This window comes from Aquila chrysaetos, chromosome 9 (assembly GCF_900496995.4).
Source record: "Aquila chrysaetos chrysaetos chromosome 9, bAquChr1.4, whole genome shotgun sequence".
Lineage (NCBI taxonomy): Eukaryota > Metazoa > Chordata > Aves > Accipitriformes > Accipitridae > Aquila > Aquila chrysaetos.
In genome coordinates, this window is record NC_044012.1 from 32,047,684 (window position 1) to 32,067,586 (window position 19,903).

Sequence of the window (19,903 nt, forward strand, 5' to 3'; positions counted from 1 at the left end):
CCAAGAGAGATAGGCTATTTTATTTAAAATCAGACCACAGTAGATTACAGAAAGACTTATTATGCAAACAAATCCACTGTACGTTTCACAACTTGCTAGGCATATAAAACTGCCCCTTTATTAGACTGTCCAGGATTACACAGAGGAACTGTTCAGGTGCAGGACAACTCTACCTCCTCCGAACTCAATGTTTGCCAAGTAGCTCTATATTCAGGCTAAAGAAATTGTTGATTTGAGCTCTGTATCCAAGTCATTATTCCAGTTTGAAAAGGCAGAGAAGTCCCAAAAGAGGTCGAGACTGAGGTTGTGGAAGTTGGGGCACTAAACGTAACGGTTACCCATGACCAGACTGTGCCCAGGGCTCTGCCTCCTGGCATCACAGGAACGCTTATTTTCTATATAGTCCCTCCAGGGTCACCGGTACAAAGGTGACCGGTATGGACCAGCTGTGCTAGAACAACTGACTCCGCTTCCTCTAGGAGACAGCACTGAAGTGCAGTGAAACTCATCCTTGAGTTAGAACCATTCAATGCTGATCATCAATCAAACAACCTAACCACATACAATTGAATTAGTCATAACTTACAAAACTGCATACAAAAGACTGGCAAAAGTAATGCCATCCAAAGAGAGCATTTTCCAAGCTACCAACACTCTAAAGCCGTGTTACACATCATTATTTAAAAGATTTTTCTCCACTCCAATTGCTTTGGGGAAGTATATGCTATTTGCAGCAGACATTAGAAGTCCTCAAGACAACACTATAATATATATATTTTGGCAAGCATACTGAGCCACCTCCTCTCAACTCTCAGCTTGCCTATGGCATTTTACTCTCACTATCTTATAAACAGTGCAAATTAGTATGATTCTAAACATCCTAGCCATAGCAGAATTTATTTATTAGCTATAACAGAACAGGAGAAGCTGTTGAAGGACAACAGGTCAAAAGCACCGACATATCTCTTGCCTGACTCACTCAGGTTAGTGTCTTGTAACGTCTGTTTCTGAAAGGATTTAAACAGCTTTCCACAATCATCTTTCTCCTTTACCCTTAAACATTACCAGCAGTCAAGTATATATTTACAGGTTGTGCATGCACACGCACAATTAATGGCAAAACTTTTTCCATGAGCAGCTGGATTTCAGTTATGAGATTGCTATAACTGAAACATCACATTAGTTACATTATCTATGTCCAAACTTACCCATCAGTGAAGGCAACTATAAGCTTACAAATAGCAGATACAGCCTTTGTTTTTTCTGAAGTATGTGTGAGTTTTTTTGTAAAAGAAAGTGCTCTTGAAGAGCCCTTAGAGTTAAGCAATGGCCATTCAAATGATAAAAATGCTAATATCCTAGTATTACAATCACAAGTAGTGATCCTAAGGCACATCAGCCACATGCATATGCAATAATGCATTGTTTTGCTTTCAGACAGAAAAATTGCATTAGCTTTGTATTTAGTTTGCACAAGAGTTTGTTTCTAGATAAAGTATCCCTGAAAGGTCATATTATCACAAAAGTTACCAAAAGACAGAAAATTTAACAAGTAATAAAAATATTTTTGGACTACTAATACCAATAAAGTTAGATACATAAAATGCAGTGCAAATTCACAATACACTTATCTATCACCTCCATCACTTCTGAGGATTTTCAACCCTCGGAAAAAAAGTTGGCACTTGATAAGTGTAAAATATACCTGGTTGTTTTTATTAAATGTTAGCAAAACTAATTTGAGAGTGTTTTAGAGTTTTTGTGTAGCAGGCTCAAAGTACGAATTTCTTTACTCAGTCACCACCCTGGTAGCTCCCACCCACTTTAATTCTTTCTAGGACACAAATCATTTCTACAGCATACTTATGTTTAGCATTCAGATACAACAGTTGCCATCCAAATACCAGCACTAATAGCACAGCAAAATTACTTTGAAACGAGTCATAATTAACCATGCTTATATGAAGCTTCAGTGAGAAAATAATACCAAGAAAAGATATTACACTATTTAAAAAAAAAACAAAACCAAAACACATCCTGTACCATCACTAGATTACAGAAAAAACACACTTTGCAAACAAATCCAATGCACATTGCTTCACAAAATCTCCCATCTATAGAAACTTTCCAGACTGACACTGGGGAATTGGTTCAGATGCCAGTAACACTGACCAACCTTCTGCTCTTTGTCTTCAGAAGGCAAAACAAGACAAATAACCCTATTTTCAGAATAGAGAGCTTCCTGTTATGAGCTTAATTTCAGATTAGTATTTGCTAGCAACCACCACACTCCAGAGGAAATGATTAAGGGACAGTCAAGAGCCTTACTTAAAGAAAAAAAAAAAAAAGATATTCTGTTTTGACTGATGCTGTTTGTAGTACAGACTTCCAAACAATGTAGTGCATTCCAGGACAATGATATGAAAATGTTTTGAGATAATGCAGGGGCTGTGACAGATTCTGGACTGTGAGTTTCTTAAATTACCATGAATTAGTTGAAAGTTGTTTGCTGATGTGAAAAATTGATAATGGATTTATGGACACATTCTCCGCAAGCAACAAGTGCTAAGATTTGCCTCCCCCAATGCTAGATTAAAATACCAGCATGTGTCTGCACCTTAGCCTTTAAGAGTCTCAACTGAGAGTGAAATCTGAGCTCCCTTAAAAAGCCTCGCCTCCAGTGGCATTAGAAGTCAAGAATGGATTATGTAAGATACAAACAGCTACCATGGAGTTCAAAAAGCTCTTCTGTTTTGCCTGCTTGCAGAGAAACATTAACTGCAAATTCCAGATAGATACGCACGCCAAAACCTGCAAAACTAAAGGAAATGGGAAAGTTAAAAATAGTTCTGCCAAGCAAGAGACTGAGTTTGAGGGATAAAATGAAATTGTGGAGCTTCAAGTGGGCAGTTACATGATGTGAAAACATAGTATTTGATTAAGAAAATACCCTGCTTAGATTCCTGGAATCACATGATATCAAAAGCTAAGCACCTGTGTAAAAAAATCACTTCTGTATCCAAGGGTGAAAAAAAACCCAACCTAAGAGTCTTAATAGGCAAAGAAATAAAAATGCCTGGTAAAGTTTCTATAAAACTCTAAACTGGCTCTACAAACAGTTTAGTTTAATTTCAAGAGACCAGGACTTTCAGGATATCAAGCTATTTAGGAGTGGGAGGAGTGTGTACTTTTATTATGAAAAGTCTAAGGTAACAACTGAAATGTAGAAATGAAACTCTTGTAACTTTTACTACCTAAAAACCATACAACATTTTCAAGAGTTTCAGCTCAGTGAGGTCTGAAAACGTTGTGCACCTGGCCACGAATGCTGTTGTGTGGGCACACTGCAAAGGATGCTGATGCGGTCCATTGCAACTCTGCCCAGTATTGAGATATGGTTGTTACTATCCAAACACCGGCACCGATAGAGAATTCTTTAGAGAGACAAATAGCTCCCAGTTTGCCACACATACATTCAGTTGCAATTGGAATACATCGGAATAGAAGAGAATGCTGATTTACCACCACTAAAGAATTCAGAGTGTGATTCGATTTGTGATGTCAGGAAATCCACTGTATGTTGTTTCACAATCTGATGGATTTACAAAATTTAGACCCTATCACCTTCCTAGAAAAATCAGTTGTCACTGATATTTGGGAAAAAAAAAAAAAAAAAAAAATTAAAAAAATCACATTTACCAAATGCAATTGCAAACCTCTGTGCCACAGCTCGAATTTTGTACTCTATTGTGCAAAAACCAGAGGCTTTCCATTGCCTACATTAAGTCTCTGATGGGGAGAAAAGGAAATATAAGCACCAATACATAAGTTAGGCGCACCAAAATATTCACTGGAGGATAAAGCCAGGATGTGGTGGAAGGCGAGGTGGTCTTTGGGGAAGAGCTGGAGGATGCTGTGGTACAAACTGAGATGGGTATCCTGTCTGTGGCATTTGACTTGCAGATTGAATTCCTGGTCGAGGCGGGAGAGGAGGATACGGAGCACCTGGATAAGAAAGAGCTGGTCCTGAACTCATGGCTGCAGTAAACGGAGTAGGAAAGCGTCCTGCTGGGACTGAAGAAGGTGGAGGGGGTGGTATTCGTCGGGGCACAACTGAAGGAGGAGTGTTTGCATCCGAAGTGTAGGAATCTTGAGGTGCTGGTGTTGTCTCGGGTGCTCTCGGCTGAGCTTGTGGCTGAACCTGCGGAAGTCTCTGTCCCTTCAGCACCATTTCTTGGAGCTTCTCAATTTTCACACGTCGCAGGTGAGCCAGTTTACGCTTGCTCTGGTACTCATCAATGAAGGAATCCAGTGGTATTTCACCATCAAGAAATTTTTCTGCCATATTCTGTCAAATATGGAACAATCTCTCAGAAAATGGCATACTGTAAGAGAATCTAAATGGCTTATATCCTAAAAATAGCATAATTTTGCCTGTGATTTTCCAGCTTGCATATGGAAGATGACTGGCATACTAGGAATTCTGAGCAGAACTTTGAGTTAGTTATTACTCAGAAGCACTGGGAGTTAAATATAATTTTTGCTTAAATTTATACTGAAGCAACAGCAGTAAGAACATCTGAATCTAGCTCTGAACATTCCCCTGATCATCAGAGATGGGAATGAATCAAGTTAAACAGCTTTCCAGATTGCCAACTAAGCCGAGTTACAGCTCAGTACTGCTTGCAATGCCAAGAGAAACACCGAGAACTCTGCAAGACTCAGTACAGAGGCAGATTATTGCTAAGCCAGGTTTAATACTCATGCTTACTTGTGGCTTTAGGTAAATTATGTTTAATAACTAAGAGAGGTGACCATACACATAATTACAAAATTCAACTTGTCCTGGGAATGTCTTTTTGTGATCACAATTCAGGGCCAATAAACAGATTTTTTCCCTGATGCTAACATGCTATGTAGTTATAGAGAATGTCCTACAGGCAAATCAGCAAATAAAACCAAAAACTTCCACTATTCTGAAAACAGACCACTGTTCAAGCACTTGTATCACAGCAAGTGGTGACCACTGGCACCTAGACAGATACATTGAAATCATAATGGAATACTTCACTGGAAATGCTGGAGAAGAAACAGTGCAGGCACAGTTTTTCATTAGGTTACTAATTGACATTTGTAATGGATTAATATATATACACCAGGCAAACACCATTAAAAAAAATTTCCAGATTTATATGCTATGAGTTTGAAGGCAATGCCAAGGAACTAAGAGGGTTTGGCTGTCTCTTCTGAAAAGGAGTGTTTTCTCTCTTAAACTTCAAAGATGTTAAGAGTAAAAAATTACTCAGATAAAAAAATTCTCACTGAAACCAAATGGCTGTTCACTGAAGTTCAAAGCAAAGACCAGACCATATTCTTAAAAATATCCCTTTAGTCTATTACACGTTCAGCACTGCACTGCAGCTGTGTACATTGGAAGTCTTCAGTAATGGGTGTAAGTGGCAGAATTGAAGTGTACTGTCATTACCTCTGTGTCTTCCTCAATCTTAGCCCCCTCTGTCTGAAGCAGTGCTAGCAGTGTCTCCAGTGAAGCATTACTGGATTGTCTGTCTGTAATGGCATGAAAAGAACAGTAAATAACAGCTGGCTCTAAGTGACTTCTAACTGAAGCTATATAACCACAGCAAGCATAAAAATTTCTAAGGCACATATGTACAACTAGCATACTCCATTGCACTAGAGAGGATGATCTGCAGTAAGAAAATATATTAAGTAGTTTAGGAATATTGTCAGAGTGCTAAAAGCTGAAATTTAATTACAATGATATATTTACAATATTGAAAGACAAAGCACTTCAGCAAGTGTAGTATCAGATGTACAATACTTCATAATTCAGTATGAAATCAGAAAGTTAAATGCAATATTCTGTTTGATTTATGATTAATCACTGAAAAGTCAAATAATTTTTTGCTTTTTAGCAAGGTAAATGAATTTAATCATTTAGATAAGAGCAGGTCAACAACAGGTAGGTAACCACACAGCAACAGAAAGAATCCACAGTATCTGTTACTAGGTATAACAGATACTTAATAAATCATTAGAGCATGATCTATTTCAGAACTACATGAGAATGACATTTCATTTTATACCCCAATTCACACAGCTAAAAAACGAGACACCAAAAACCAAACAAAAAAACGTGCAACAGATTTACATTCACTTAGAAAACAGCAAATCATAATTGTCAACAGAAAATGTTACCTAGTTTTGTTTTCTTTATCTGGTATGCTTCAAAAAGAACTTGCAGCTCTTCATATTTTTCAGTCAAATTTGATTTCAAAGACTCCAACTTTGGCTGGTACAAAAGATTGCCTTCTGCCAGACTGCGGTTGCTGGCAAGAGTCATGTCCTTGCTGTGTTGAACATTTTGGGCCTGGAAATAAAAAAAAAAAATAAAATAAAGGTGCATGAAATGTCAGTGAAGATATTAATTAAGACTAACGGTTATTTTGACAATAAGAGAATTTCAAAACTTCTAAATAAACAACAAAAGTAAGCTCTCTAAAAATTAGTACTATGGTATTGGACCTGCAACTAATAACAATACTTTTGAACTTTCTATGAACAGTGGGAATGTCTACTGTTTTGGTGGGCATGGTCAGGTTCAGCTGTTGCGCTCTTTTCCCACGATCTCTTTTTTCTGCTACACAAAATCCTTTCTCACAAGCTGTATTTTTACTGCTCTACTAATATACTATTTTACTAGCGTATCATCTAGAAGGAATAAGAAGGTCTATGCCGCAAACAGCATGCTGAAATCATCTAAAACGACAATGGACTGTTGAAGCTCATGGGGGAAAGACCTTCAGAGGAATTGCACTGAGAATAAGAATCTCTTCTTTCAGCTGTGAGCACCTGTGAATGAATCACTTCCTAAACAGGAATTAATACTGACCTGAAGTCACTTTCCTGCACATTTTTTTCCACATGCAGCAGAGAGCTCATTAAACAGTTTTCTTCTCCAAGCTGGAAATGATAGTTACTCAAAGAGTTTGTGTTGTGGGAAAGGACTCGCAGAACCCCCCTCCTTTGAGCAGGGGCAGAGATGCCCGTGAACGCTCCTGCAGGCAGAACAGCTTTTGCCTGCTCAGAACAGGAACCTGGTTCCTGCTGCGCTAAACTGCCTGCACAAGGCAGGTTTCAGCAGCACGGTAGCGCTTACTGTGTAGAGAGCAGTCTTTGGGCACTCCCTTAGACTTTTCTGCTACGTGGCAGAGGAGCACAGTTTATGTCACCCGAATTTCTTCTAATTCCTGTCACAAATTCATATGAGGTCTGACCTGTTGGCTGTCACAGCTTTGTGAGATCAGATTTTTACATTCACGCCCTGCTACCTGAAGGAGCTTTGTATGAATTCTTACCCATTATTTAACATAGATGCTTCTTCATCCCCACCTCACACACCACCCTTACTATTCCCCCATAATGAATGTTGACAGATAAAGCAACAGTTGCTCTTAAAAAAAAAAATCTTTGAATGCCAGCAGTAACATGCAGTAAGACTGCAGAAGAACGTCATCCCTTATCTTATTAAGATGGAAAAAACAAGGACTGCATCATTACTGTTCCTTCTCCAGAATATTCTTCCCCAACTATGTTAAATCAACCCTGGATTAATGCCAAAAGCTTGTTTTTCAGTTTAATCCTTCTGCTTAACATATCCTAGCCTGAAGACATTGTTCCAAAGAACAAATGACAATTCTCGCAAAACTAAGATTCAGCAAGATTCCGAGTTTGCTCATACACACACATGCACACAATTTTATCGAGACAGTCTTCATGAGCTTTGGGAAAGCTGAGTGTTTGGGGAAGTCTGCCCTGGATGTCACACTAGATTCATTAAAATATTCAGACATCAAAAGGAAAAAAAAAAAAAAAAAAAAAACAAACCCAAGGGATCCGATTTCAGATTTTCAGTCTGAATCAACAAGTAGGATAGTTTTCCCATGGCACAACAGCCTGATTCTATTAAGCTGCCTTCAAAATCAATGAAATATTTGGTACATTTTTTGCGACCTCCTACATTAATATGCCCCTTCTAGCCCACATCATCCCTATTTAGCTGTAACAGATCTTATTTATGGACAGTTGCACTGAATTCAGAGCAAACATGAAGAGTACAGTGCTTTCTTCCTTTCGAACTCATGGGTGGATATAGGAGAGCCACACCTCAGAAACAGGAAAAGAGGAAACCCAAATGAGCTATGTAAAAGCCCCAGAAAAGGACAGGATCAGAATTCAGGTGTTCTTGGCAGTCTGAGCACAAAACTGGGTTCATCAGGTAAAAATATTTTCCAAGCGTAGCAATAGTGTCTTTGAAAGCAACTACTTCCTTTTGAAATATTTATACACTACTTTAATCTACTAAATTCAAAATTGGCTTAATGTTACTTAAACATATCTTTGTCACCAGATATTGCTCTTCAAATACCTAAGTTTTACTCTGTTTCACCCTGTTCTTGCTAAACCACTTTAAAAAAAATCAAGTCAAGGATAATGCTGAGTCCTAAATTCATTCAATCAAAATGAAATTCTATTCCAAATTGTGAAAATCAGAGAAACTGTACTTGCGATATTGTTTTGTCTTCTCAAGATTCTCACATCAAGCCTAAACAAGCTTCCAGCACTATGCTTGTGTTCAACTTGAATCCTTTCCAAGAATAAAAAGAAAATCCTCTCTTCTCACTTTTGAATCCAATGCAAAATAATGTTAATTAAACTGGTTGCCTCCATTTGTTTCTTCTCATGTGATCCAATGCTGTTAAGACAGTTGCTTTCAGAAAGCCTAAGTCCCCCTATTTTACATTTTTTTCCTAACAGTTATGAAGGGAACTAAAATACACACAATTTAATTGCTTAATTACTGGCATCCAGCTTCTTACCAAATCACCTGCCAACACCGCAAGCTTTGTTAACTAGCTGTCTTCTGAACTGCCAGCCAAAGAAGATTGCGTGCAAAAAGATTCATGGTTTCTGATGCCTCTCCTCTTTCACCATTTTAATGAGGAAAGTACTTCCTTCAAGCGACTTCAATTTGATCTGGTGATTGTATTTTCACTGCTTGTAAGGCTGATATTCTCATTTCAAAGCAGTTGCACAGTCAGTCTGGGAAGACCAGTTTTATGAGTGAACTTTGATCCTTCTTCAGGATGAAGAACACGTACATTTCCTCTAGAGAGAAAAAAGCCAGTGGACACAAACCTGTAAACCTTTCAAGAGCACAAATCCCAGGAAAAAGAACCTTTTACTGAAATCATATATAAAAAAGAGGAGAAGGAAGAACTCCAGGTAAACAGACAGAATAACAGAAAAAGCTTCCTTAAGTCAGATAAGGCTTTTGTGGTGTTTTTAAACACTTCTTTTAAATGACTCTCCTGCCTCAAGTATCATAATGTCTCTCAACAGGACTAGGGAGAAAGAGGAAGCAAATGCCTAAATTTCTACAATAATTTTCTGAATAACTTTACTTTTAAATAATTTCAAATGTGTAAAGATGAATAAATATCAGCATGACATGATGTACCTGACTTGTAAAATAAGAAAAAAAAAAAAACCCTAATATTATGACCTACCTAAATCCAACACAGTGACATCCTTTTCTGTCCTTAGTATATGATATCTAGCAACTGTAGACTAGTCTAAACTTAAGCAAAAGTCTTAAAAATCCTTGTTTTAAAACTGAAAAAAGTTAAGGTATTCATAATTGCACTTTAATTTACAGGCCTTGAAATTATACAAGACTTAATGAAACAACTTTTTCCATATTATAGCACTTCTAAGAAGGGCACATTTTTTCTACAGAAGTTGAACAAAAAACATGATTGACATTTAATGACCAATTCAAGTATCACTCTTGAAATCTTCACTTCCAGCATTAGTCTGTGTCAAATTTCTTTAAAAAATGGACACTTGAAGAGATGAGAAACTCAATTTGAGTCTTACTCAAAACCATGAGAAGAACAAGTTCCTCAAATACAAGGTAAACTTAGGAATGATGTTTAATGAAGCTTAAGGAGGAGCTGGTGAAGACCCATCCACCTGTTCAGGACATTTAAATGCTTCATGTCACTGAAAAAAGTTTGAAATCTGTGGAATGAGTGAATTCTATTTCACAACAAACAGAAAAGATATAAGCCCAAAGCAATGCAACTTGAATACAGTCACAATTTTACAAACCAGAATAATCTCTGGCACTGATATCAAGGTCCGCATCATAAACTTTTCTGTAACTGTTCCACTGCATTTAGAGGTTAATTCAAGGAATCAGAAAAGCAAACACTGTGAAGTTAGCCTGAAAAGCCCTATAGAAAAACTTCTAAAACCCACTAATTTAAAACAAAAAAAAATAGTTGCAAAATCATCCAAGGGTCAAAACACAGTACAGCATGACCAGTCTATTAAGATTATCAGTGCAGCACAAAGCATGCTTTCAGCATCCATTCACAGCTTTCCACAAGCCCAAGACAATAGCCAACCAAGGAATAAATCCAATAGAAGTTATTTTGTTGTCAGATATGTTGTGTGACAAAAATGTGTATTAGCAGGGAACTGCTACTGTATCAGATGTTCACCTGCCTACTGAAGTGCAGTGAAAAAAAGTAAAGAGAAATAAGCAAGCAGCATGCAACTCTAGCAGAACTGCTAACAAGACTATTGAGGTCATGAACACTTCAACGGGCAGGAAACATTAATCTGAAAACAGATGAGAAGTACCAGTCAGAATCACGAGACATAATGAGACAGCACAATATTAAAAAAAAAAAAAAAAAAAAAAAAGCATATGTTCTCTTTAACTGCTAAGCTCTCACTATGAATTCTGAATGGGACAAATGGGGTGATGATACTGAGCTGCTTATAAAAGGATTTTAATGGCAGAAGGATTGCTCACGACTGAGTAGAACACTCAAACTAAGTTGTGCACACTGCAAAAAAAGGAAGCCACGGACACACAGAAGTTATTAAAGACAAAAATTGTGATTTAGCAGCGCTCCAGAACTTAAGGTGCTTAAAAAGCAAGTTTCTTTAACAGAAATAATTTGAATAATTTTACTCAAGGATTTAATAAGCACTTCCAAGAACAGGCAGCAGCAACTGCTTTGGGAATTGATATTCTACTACTTTCATCCAACTGCAGCTTCATTTCATCCCACTTTAAAAAAACAGAACAAAAATGCTGGATAAAATTAAAACAGAAGTTAGTACTAGCTTAGCAACATTTTTACTCTTTATTTACTCCAAAGTAACGGTTTGCAGCAAGAGTTATTTGGGCAAAACGTCTCTGAGAAGCGTCACTGCTGTTCATCCAAAAGCACGTTCCCAGAAGAACAATTCCAGATGAGATGCCTCCTGAGATTCAGTCTGAGCAACTGAAATCCCAACTACCCACAAAGTCCATCAAGTGCTGCTATAATTATAAGCTTACTTTGGCAAGCACCGTGGCAAGTAGTCTCTCAGTACTTTCCAGAAAAAGTCTCTTAAGGAGCTATAAATAAAAAAGAAGTTTTATGTGGCACCATTTAATTGCTTTATACATAGCATACACCCATGTTAGTTTTAGGTTTCTCTGGTCTTGCTCTAGCCTTTATCATTCCCATATTCTTTCACTTAAACATACTTGTAACTTAGGAATAAAATACACAGTCACATTGCAGAAATATAACCATGCACATTTGGAGTGTCAAATTAACCCCTGAAACAGGAGCTGACAGGTGCAGAGTAGGAGAATAGAGACTTCTTTTACGGAAGAAGACTTAAGAGTGCTTTTCATCAAGCACTAGTGAAGGATAATACATCCTCTAACAACATCTGTAATAAATATTAACACATATTCCAAAGTAATTAGATTTGCTAAATTTAGATCTTCTGACTACCTAAGTACTAGCTTTAAAAATGACAAAATAAAGGTTAAAAGGAAAGTTGCAATTCCTAAACGTTTACTGCAGAGGAGAGAGACACCCAGAACTGCAATTTGCACTCATCAGGCACAGGCAGGTTACTCATTTGATGCTTAGCTGGAAGACAAAAACCTGTAGTTGTCACCAAGTCTAATTCCTAACTTTGTAACTAAATTTCATGTTTGGCAAACAAGAACATAACCACTTGCACAATGTGGTTTTAGGACAGGAGTGGGAATCCAAGAAATCTGGGCATGCATTCACACAGTTTTAACTTGGAGTTTCTGCACTGCCCGATCTTCTCAATCCGCTTTTGAGAAAAGGACTACACTTGAAAACCCGTTCTGTGCTTGTCAGTGTACTTTGAAATCCTGGAATGACGGGAAGGCAATACATTTCTGATTTCTTGATTTCACATAATTAAGGTCTTGAAGAGCAAATAATTTTTGGCAGTAGAACTTTAGCAGTAACACAATGTTGCACTGTTACTAAAGTGATGTTCCAGTAGATAAAAAGAAAACTCATTTTCACAGGAGAAATCTATCAAGCTACCACCAGTATCAGGTCACAAATTCTCTCATCTGTGCTGTTTAGAGTTATCACACCAAGACTGATTTTTATAAACAATGTACTTTTATTTCATGAAGATGAATACTGTAGATGTACTACAGATATTAACCTCAAAGGATTATTAAAAAAAAACCCTCAATTTTAAAAGACTAGGAGTACCAGACAATTGGCTTCCTTCCTCTTTCTATCAGACAAGATGTTCGTTGTTCAAGCACTAAAAGCCCAGAGGCTTCAAAAACAACCGTACAGACAGAAAAAGCAGCAGCCTAGCTCTTTGATGCCACATTTTCACATACCTGGGGATAGAGTGTGAAGGACACTGTACACGCACGTTACCTCAGCGAAATATGAATGTGCGCGTGAGCACACACACAGAGATATATATACACACCCCCACAATGACACAGACAAATCCTGCTCAAACCCTGCACAGGAATACATTCCCTTTAAGGCTGGAAGGTGCCTATTTTTAGCTATTCGCAAGAAAGCCAAGTGGTTTTCCAACCCCTCCTCTCTGTGAACAAAACATTGGGTTTTGAGCTGGATTTCCCTTGCAACAAGGAGAACAAAGGTTTTTTTCAATTATGGAATAATCAGCTTTAGCCAACTTTGCCACTGAAAATACAAGTGACCTCAGAGAATTGACTCAGGAATCATGATTTAATTGGCATGCCACAATGAAATTACGAATCTAAGGACTTTGGAATAACCCTGCAACCTAGATACATACAGACTGGCAACCAAATACCTACACAAGCAGCAGTGAAGTCACCATGGGTCCTCCCTAATGTTCAGGATTTCGCTCTCGCTCTTCCTGCGACATACTTCACAGTGAAAACTCAGGACCCAGTAGCACAAACTCAAGCAGTAAACAATTCAGTGGAGGCAAAACCAGAATGAGGAAGAAGTATTCAAGCATGGCCAATTCCTTCCAAGGTGGGTAAATGCATTTCTAGTTGAACAGACTCTAGTAAAAGCCTCTGCACACAATAAAAGAGGATTATACCAGACAGTAGCATAGCCGTATTTCCACACAGCTTGAATACCTTCAAACCTAGCCACACTTTCCAAACACCACAAAATATTCCCTCAGGCCCAGAGAACTTCACTCTACAATTTAAAAGCCTCCTGTTGCCAACTAAAGAGGAAAACCAGAGGGTCAAATTGAGAATATGGTCTAGTTCTGCAGTAAAAGAAGATCTTTTCTACCAAGGTCATGAGGTTTTCTGTCACTTTTGACCTACACTCTTAATCATGTATTGACAAATAAGTAATAAAAAAAGAGCCTACTGACCCAGGCCTTCTGCTCATGTACCTTGTCAGAGGTCACACTGAAACTAGCCTTACTGCACCCATTTATATCTTTACAAAGTTAAGCCCGTTATAACCTGTTGACTTTCCTTAAATATTTAGTTTTTATATAGAAGGTTACCCCTGCCTCCCAGTAAACCACGGCGCCTCTAAGATCTCTGCATGTTTTACTTATCACAGCAATATCTGTTTCTTCAGCAGTTTAAGTTCTCAAAATATAAGCTCATATGAAGCGCTATTATGCCCGCCCCCCTCTCGCAAATCTATTTACACAAAGTTCAAAATACAAATTCTTGCATAATGCAGCACGTAAATTGCCTAGGACACCTTCTTATCTCGGCCTCTTCATCTGTAATACTTTGACAATTTGGTTTGAGGTGATACAAAACAACTTCCTCTGAAGTACCAAAAGGGCAGGAATACTTAGTTTGAGGGAAAGCAATTGTAATTGATTTTACTTATAAACTAAGCTTCTTTCTCTAGAATATATTGACACTTTTTTTTCCTTTTCCTGGGGCTTTTGTCCTCTAATTTAAAAAAGACCCCAAACCAATAAATACAAGACCCAGAAAAGTACAGCACATTTCTTTCTTTTAAAGTTTTCACATAAACGGTTTCATCTTATTTGTTCTTAGCAGAGTCTTTCAGGCACACGTGTGGTCAAATAAACCTGGAACAGTCTCCTATCAGAACTGTAACACAGTGTCCACTGGCATACAGAAAAACCAGTAAAAGACAACCACAGCAGCAGGAAGAAAAGAGGCTTCTATTTTGTTTTAATAAGCGTAGGTCCAAAAGCACAGCTTAGAGTCTGGTACACTGACAAAGACATTTCAACTAGGCACAACAAGCACCAGAAAGCCTGACAGCCTTCACTGCACCCGGCATACCAACTCGGGCACACAGAAATCTCTTTCACATTGTTTTGAATTAAAGTTGCGCTGAGATCGAGACCACAAATAGGACCGACTTCACCCTGACAAAATCCTTCATCGTGGCCAAAGCACAAAACAAGGGCTGTATTAATGGAAAAACTGATCCCACCTCCGGTCCCTCAGTGTCTCCTAATTTAGTACAAACCGAGCATTTTCAGCACGGCGAGCCCTCAGCCCCCCTCCTCTGGCACCCAGCGCTCGGCAGAAGTGCCCGGGCACAGACCCCCCCCCCGTACCGAGGGCCAGCAGACAAAAGGCCGGGAGGAAGAGGGAGAGGAAGAGGGGCAGGCAGCGCTTCCCGCAGCACAGGGGCTCCTTATTTACCGGCCACTCCATGGCGGAGCCGTGACCCCCGAGCAGGGCCGGGAGGAGGGAGTCACCTGCGCCGGGGGGGGGGTGGTGGTGGTGGGGAGGCGGTCATTAACACCCCCCAAATAGCAAGTGGTAATGGAGGCGGCGAGACAGCGAACCCCGAGCCGCGGGGCCCCGCGGGCAGCGTCCCGGCGAGCTGAGGGGGGGCGGCGGCCCGAGGGGAGGCCTCGGCCCGGGCGGGGGGGCTACGCGGGCGCCCCTCACCTCTTCCATCTCGCGGGCCATGTCCTGTAGCTGCTCCTCGTCGTCCAGCAGCGCGCTGAGCTCCTGCAGGCTCAGCGCCTCCAGGCGCCGCACGTCCAGCGCCATCCCGGCCCGGCCCGGCCCTGCTCCCCCCGACCCCGCTCCCGCTCCCGCTCCCGCCGCCGCCACCGCCAACCGGAAGTGCCGCGGAGGTGTCGCCCCGGCCCGGGGTGGGCACCGCCCTCGGCGCCCCCTGCTGGGGGGGCGGGGCGGCAGCGCGCAGGGCGGGGCGTACCAAGGGGTGCTGGGTGGCAGGGGGGTGGCGGGGGGCCCTGGTGGACGGTACCAAAGGGGCCTGGGGGGGGGGGCGGGCTCGGCGCCTGAGGCGAGGAGGGTGCCCATGGGGGTGGCGGGCGGCTCTCGAGGGATGAGGCTCTCGAGGGGTGGCCTGAGGGGACCGTGGGGAGGGGGAGAGGAGGGCTATGGGGGAGTCAGTCTAGGGGTCTGTGTGTTGGATGAAGCCCAGCATGGGGTCACAGCCTCCAGGCCCGAAGCAGGGCAGGAGAAGGGTCCCGGGATGGCGGAGCCTGGCCTGGTCAAGGTTGCCCGCTGAGGGAGGCCAAGTAGCATTTCCTAAAGACACGGGGCCTCGGCGTCGGCCGGCGGAGCCCCTCACAGAGCATGCTTTGTCTGCCTCGCTCATGTGATGCCGCCCGGTGCTCGAGGCCCTCGGTGTCCCGAGGGATGGCGGCTGCTGCAGTAGCGGAGAGGTCAAACGCCTCGCTAGGATGGCTGGGGCTCAGCGGTTCCATTTCACAGTTAATGCTGCTGGCCTCGGACCCGCACGGGGAGTGGACTCTGTCCTATGCCCTGGAAAACGTGGAGAGCTGAGCTCGGAGCCTTCACATCAATACCAGATACAACCAGTTACAATGCTCCTGCCTGGAAGTATTGTAGGCACTTGTGTTCTCCTTTTGTTTATAACGGCACAGCTGTAAATTAGGAAGGAAAATCAGTAGAATTATTTAACTTGCACTTCCTTACCAGGATGGGACTTGGCTACAGTAAATCTCAAAAGAGTAACTGCATTATTGTTCTCAAGCCTAGGCTGAATACCTATTTAGGTTAAAAATAGCTAAAAATTGTATCTTGCCAAGCTTTGGTGCTAGGTCTTTTTGTCCATCTTAAGCACTTTCTTCTTCAAGAGTGAAGGTCAAGAAATGATCTTGCTATCAAAGCTGTATTTTATCGTGAATTTAAATACTTTTGAAATGTAATGTAGCAAAAGCTCTGCATCAATTAAAATATCATAGCTACATTTTGTTCTTCTGATTTGTATCTATTAAGTCACCAACACTTTACTAGGCACTCTCTGGTAACACTTTGGAGCAGTAGCTCCCCAATTACTACCGATGTTAGCATAGCTGATAAAGACAATTATGCCTGCAAACAATTAATTGTATTAACATAGCCTAAGTTGTATGCATCCCTAGGCATGCACCACCTTTCTGGCCTGCTTTTGTACCTAAGGGATCGTGGGCGTGGGTGTCCTTGTTTCTGTGTGTGTAACGCCAGAGAGGGAACCAGAACCAGCACAAGAGCCAAAGGAACAGGTTAGGGAATGGCCATGTGGTCATTCTCCTCTGTAGTTGACATTTTGGATCTAACTAGAAAAAAAAAAAATCAATATAGTGAACTGAGTCAATCTCTGATGTAATGCTATTAAAATATAATGACGTTAACAGTCACATTCAGGAATTGACCTAATACTTCCTGGCAGAACTGAATGAAGACATGACAGCTATATGTTCTTTTGTCCTATGACTAAACTCAGCTCTCCATGCCTCTCACCCCGCTAAGAGCCCCCTCCATCATTATTAGCCACAGGTAATAAAAACCAACAATGCGACACTGCTAGGGGAAGGCTTCCTGGCCTTCTGGCTGCCTAGTGCAGAGACACTGTACAACCATGATGCAAACCAGGTGTATTCAGAGGCAGGTAAGAGCGAGACGTTTGTGTGGCAGGAAGCTGAGCTGACCTTGCTTAGGGTGGGGAGAAGGTGATTAGTGATATGGGCATGTGTCCACTCATCCACCTCGACGGACCTGCCTGTTGCTGTGGTATGTGCTGAACCCCAGCTTGTGCAGGGTGCTCTGCTCGGAGCACAGATGAGTAAGCAGCTGTACCCCTTGGCAGTGACATGGGTTTGCACAGCCACTACAGCCCGACCTTGTTATTTAAAACCAGTAGATAGTTGCCATGCCAACATGATATCATATACCGTATGTGCACATGCCCATCAAAAAGACAGAGTTACACCCTTGTGTTAAACTGGATTGTAAATCTGCACATGCAAACATACACACACAAACACAAATAGAGGAATTAGTTGAGGGATTAAAAGCAGCCCTTTCTTCCCAAGAACGTCAGTGATTTTAACTTCATAGCATAGGTAAATCATTTGGGGGGGGGGAGCATGGTTTAGAAGAGTCTGACTCAGCTTCATGTTGTAAATCTAGTTTTACCACTGCCTTTCTGTGTGATCCTAAGTGTTCTCAGCTACCCTCAACCATAGTGACTTTTGCTTAAAAAGAGGAATAATAACAACTGCTCAGTCCCAGGTGAGGGTGGAGAGGAAAAATTCACACTGAATAATGCTTGTAGAGGTGCTCTGGATGAGTATCTCTGGTGAGGGGCACTACAGTAGGATAATAATTGTATCGTCAATATGCTGTCGGGAAAGATGGTTTACAGTGACCTAAGGAGTTTTTCTGTAACTATCTAATTTTTCTTCATGTTGCATGGGGTTGATGGAAGTTCACTGCTCTAGACATCAAGGAATGGATTATTTGAATTAGTCAACAGTAATCTGTATTAAAGTTAGGAGCTGCATAATGCAGAACAATGACATCCTCACAAAATGCACAGGGAGAACATAACTCATTTATGCTCAAGTACAACATATATTGAAAATACCACTTCTCCCTATGTAGATATGTTTGGTTTCTGGCGATGTTAGATAAGTGTCTGTATTAAACATCTGGTCTGCTTTTGAGTACTTTGATCAGCATCTGCATGTGATTGAGTTATCAGGTTGGCCAGAAAAGCAGCTGAGGTTGAGAGACAAGAGAGGGGTCAGCTGCTTTTGTATAATTATATATTCTATTTGGACAGGTAGGAAAGTGCCTTTCCATTCAGCAGCCTTCATGAAAGATAAAGGTTTTGTGACAGCACATCACTTGGACAGAATATGAAGCATTGCAGATAAACTAGGATTTTAGACTACAGGGATTATCAAATATTGCAGTGCTGCAAGCTGAGATTTATCAGCTACCTAGCGCCGCTTCCTATTTGCCTTTGCTGAAATCCTTTTGAAGGGTGACAGCATTCATGAACACTAAAACTGTAAGCAGGCAAAGTACAGAGTCAGGATTTCTTATTACAGGAGAAATGGAACAAAAACATTGGGAAGATTACAGTGGAAACCCTGTCATGGTGAATAAGGAGTCAGGCTTCAGTCTTGGGGAGAACTGGCATCCAGCCTAGTTTAAATTAGATGTTAGATTTTATTACTTTTTAAACTTGATCTTGGATTTCCTTCTGTCACCTCATATCCTTTTACGGTCAGTAGCACTGTACCCATGCATATTTATTAGCTTTAGACATATTTTGCAAGTCACCTTCACAACAACTTCTTTTCTTTTCCTGGAAAAACTGGTTGGTTATGTAGAGACTGAATTTGCAAGTCTAATCTTTGGCGTTTATTAACCCTTATTAATCTGGTTGCTCAATGGACAGATAAGTTTTAAGGCTTATTTGCAATTTAATTTCCTTCTCTATATTAATCATAGTCCATACTTCTGTTTAGATTTCATAATCCGGATTCCTTCATACATGAAAATGATCTGCATATTCAGCATCCTGGGAGAGAAACAGTGGTCCTGCTGTCTGAGAGAGAGCAAGAATTAATTGTTAGTACTATACTCCTTCCTTTCAGGGAGCCACTGGCATGACAAGAGGAGCAGGTTTATATACCTGCAAATATTTTCTTTGCCTTAAGCTCACAGTGAAGCTAGAGTAGAAAAGGCAGATACTATTTTTCCTCGCCAGACTAAGACACATCTCTGAACCTGAGCTAGAAGCACTATGTCTATTTGCTTGTGACATTTCCAGACCTGCTGAAGGCCTAGAAAGCGCAGCCACTGAAACAAACACAGTTGCTTATTGAGGCAGAGGTTGGTGCACTGGGAGACAAGTTGTTGGAATAAACACAGCTGTGGTTTTTTTCCATTACAGTGTTCTCATTTACTGGGTCAGTCAGCCACGTACCTTGTCTGTGCAAAGGTACAGGGTAATTGCATGTCCTTGGGGAATCAGTAGGACTGTAGGATCTAGATGTAGGAACTTCAGCTTGGATAGGGTTCTCCAATGTTTAAATCAAATAAAGCTGTGGCTATACTTATTGCAGGGAATGCTGAGAGCTTATTAATAGTGCAGAAAACAACCTGCCAAGGACTATACAGTCAAACTTTGTAATCAATCGTGCTTTCAAACGCCTAATTGCTTCCAATTCTGCCATGACAGTCAGTCTTCAAGCTGTGCTTCCCAAGTCAAGGTTT

The 19,903-nt window shown here is 40.7% G+C and overlaps 1 protein-coding gene across 2 annotated transcripts; it reads right to left on the reverse strand.

Annotated features, from left to right (window-relative positions):
• Window positions 1–15,458, reverse strand: VPS37B (VPS37B subunit of ESCRT-I). 2 transcript variants are annotated; one of them, XM_030024821.1, is made up of 5 exons: window positions 15,305–15,415; window positions 8,901–9,189; window positions 6,220–6,391; window positions 5,486–5,568; window positions 1–4,348 (listed from the first exon to the last, which is right to left on the reverse strand). In XM_030024821.1, exons 3-5 carry the CDS (start codon window positions 6,362–6,364, stop codon window positions 3,848–3,850), a joined length of 729 nt encoding a protein of 242 aa, XP_029880681.1. In that variant the 5' UTR covers window positions 6,365–6,391; window positions 8,901–9,189; window positions 15,305–15,415; the 3' UTR covers window positions 1–3,847. The 2 variants fall into 2 exon arrangements, with proteins under 2 accessions (XP_029880681.1, XP_029880680.1); XM_030024820.1 differs by lacking the exon at window positions 8,901–9,189 and having other exon boundaries at window positions 15,305–15,458.
• Window positions 15,459–19,903: the final 4,445 nt, after the last annotated feature.

Coding starts and splice junctions, on each gene's coding strand:
- VPS37B (XM_030024820.1), bottom strand. CDS start 15,409: ATGGCGCTGGACGTGCGGCGCCTGGAGGCGCTGAGCCTGCAGGAGCTC. Junction 5,569..6,219: donor GATAAAGAAAACAAAACTAG/GTAACATTTTCT, acceptor ATGCCATTACAG/ACAGACAATCCAGTAATGCT. Junction 4,349..5,485: donor AGATTGAGGAAGACACAGAG/GTAATGACAGTA, acceptor CATATTTGACAG/AATATGGCAGAAAAATTTCT.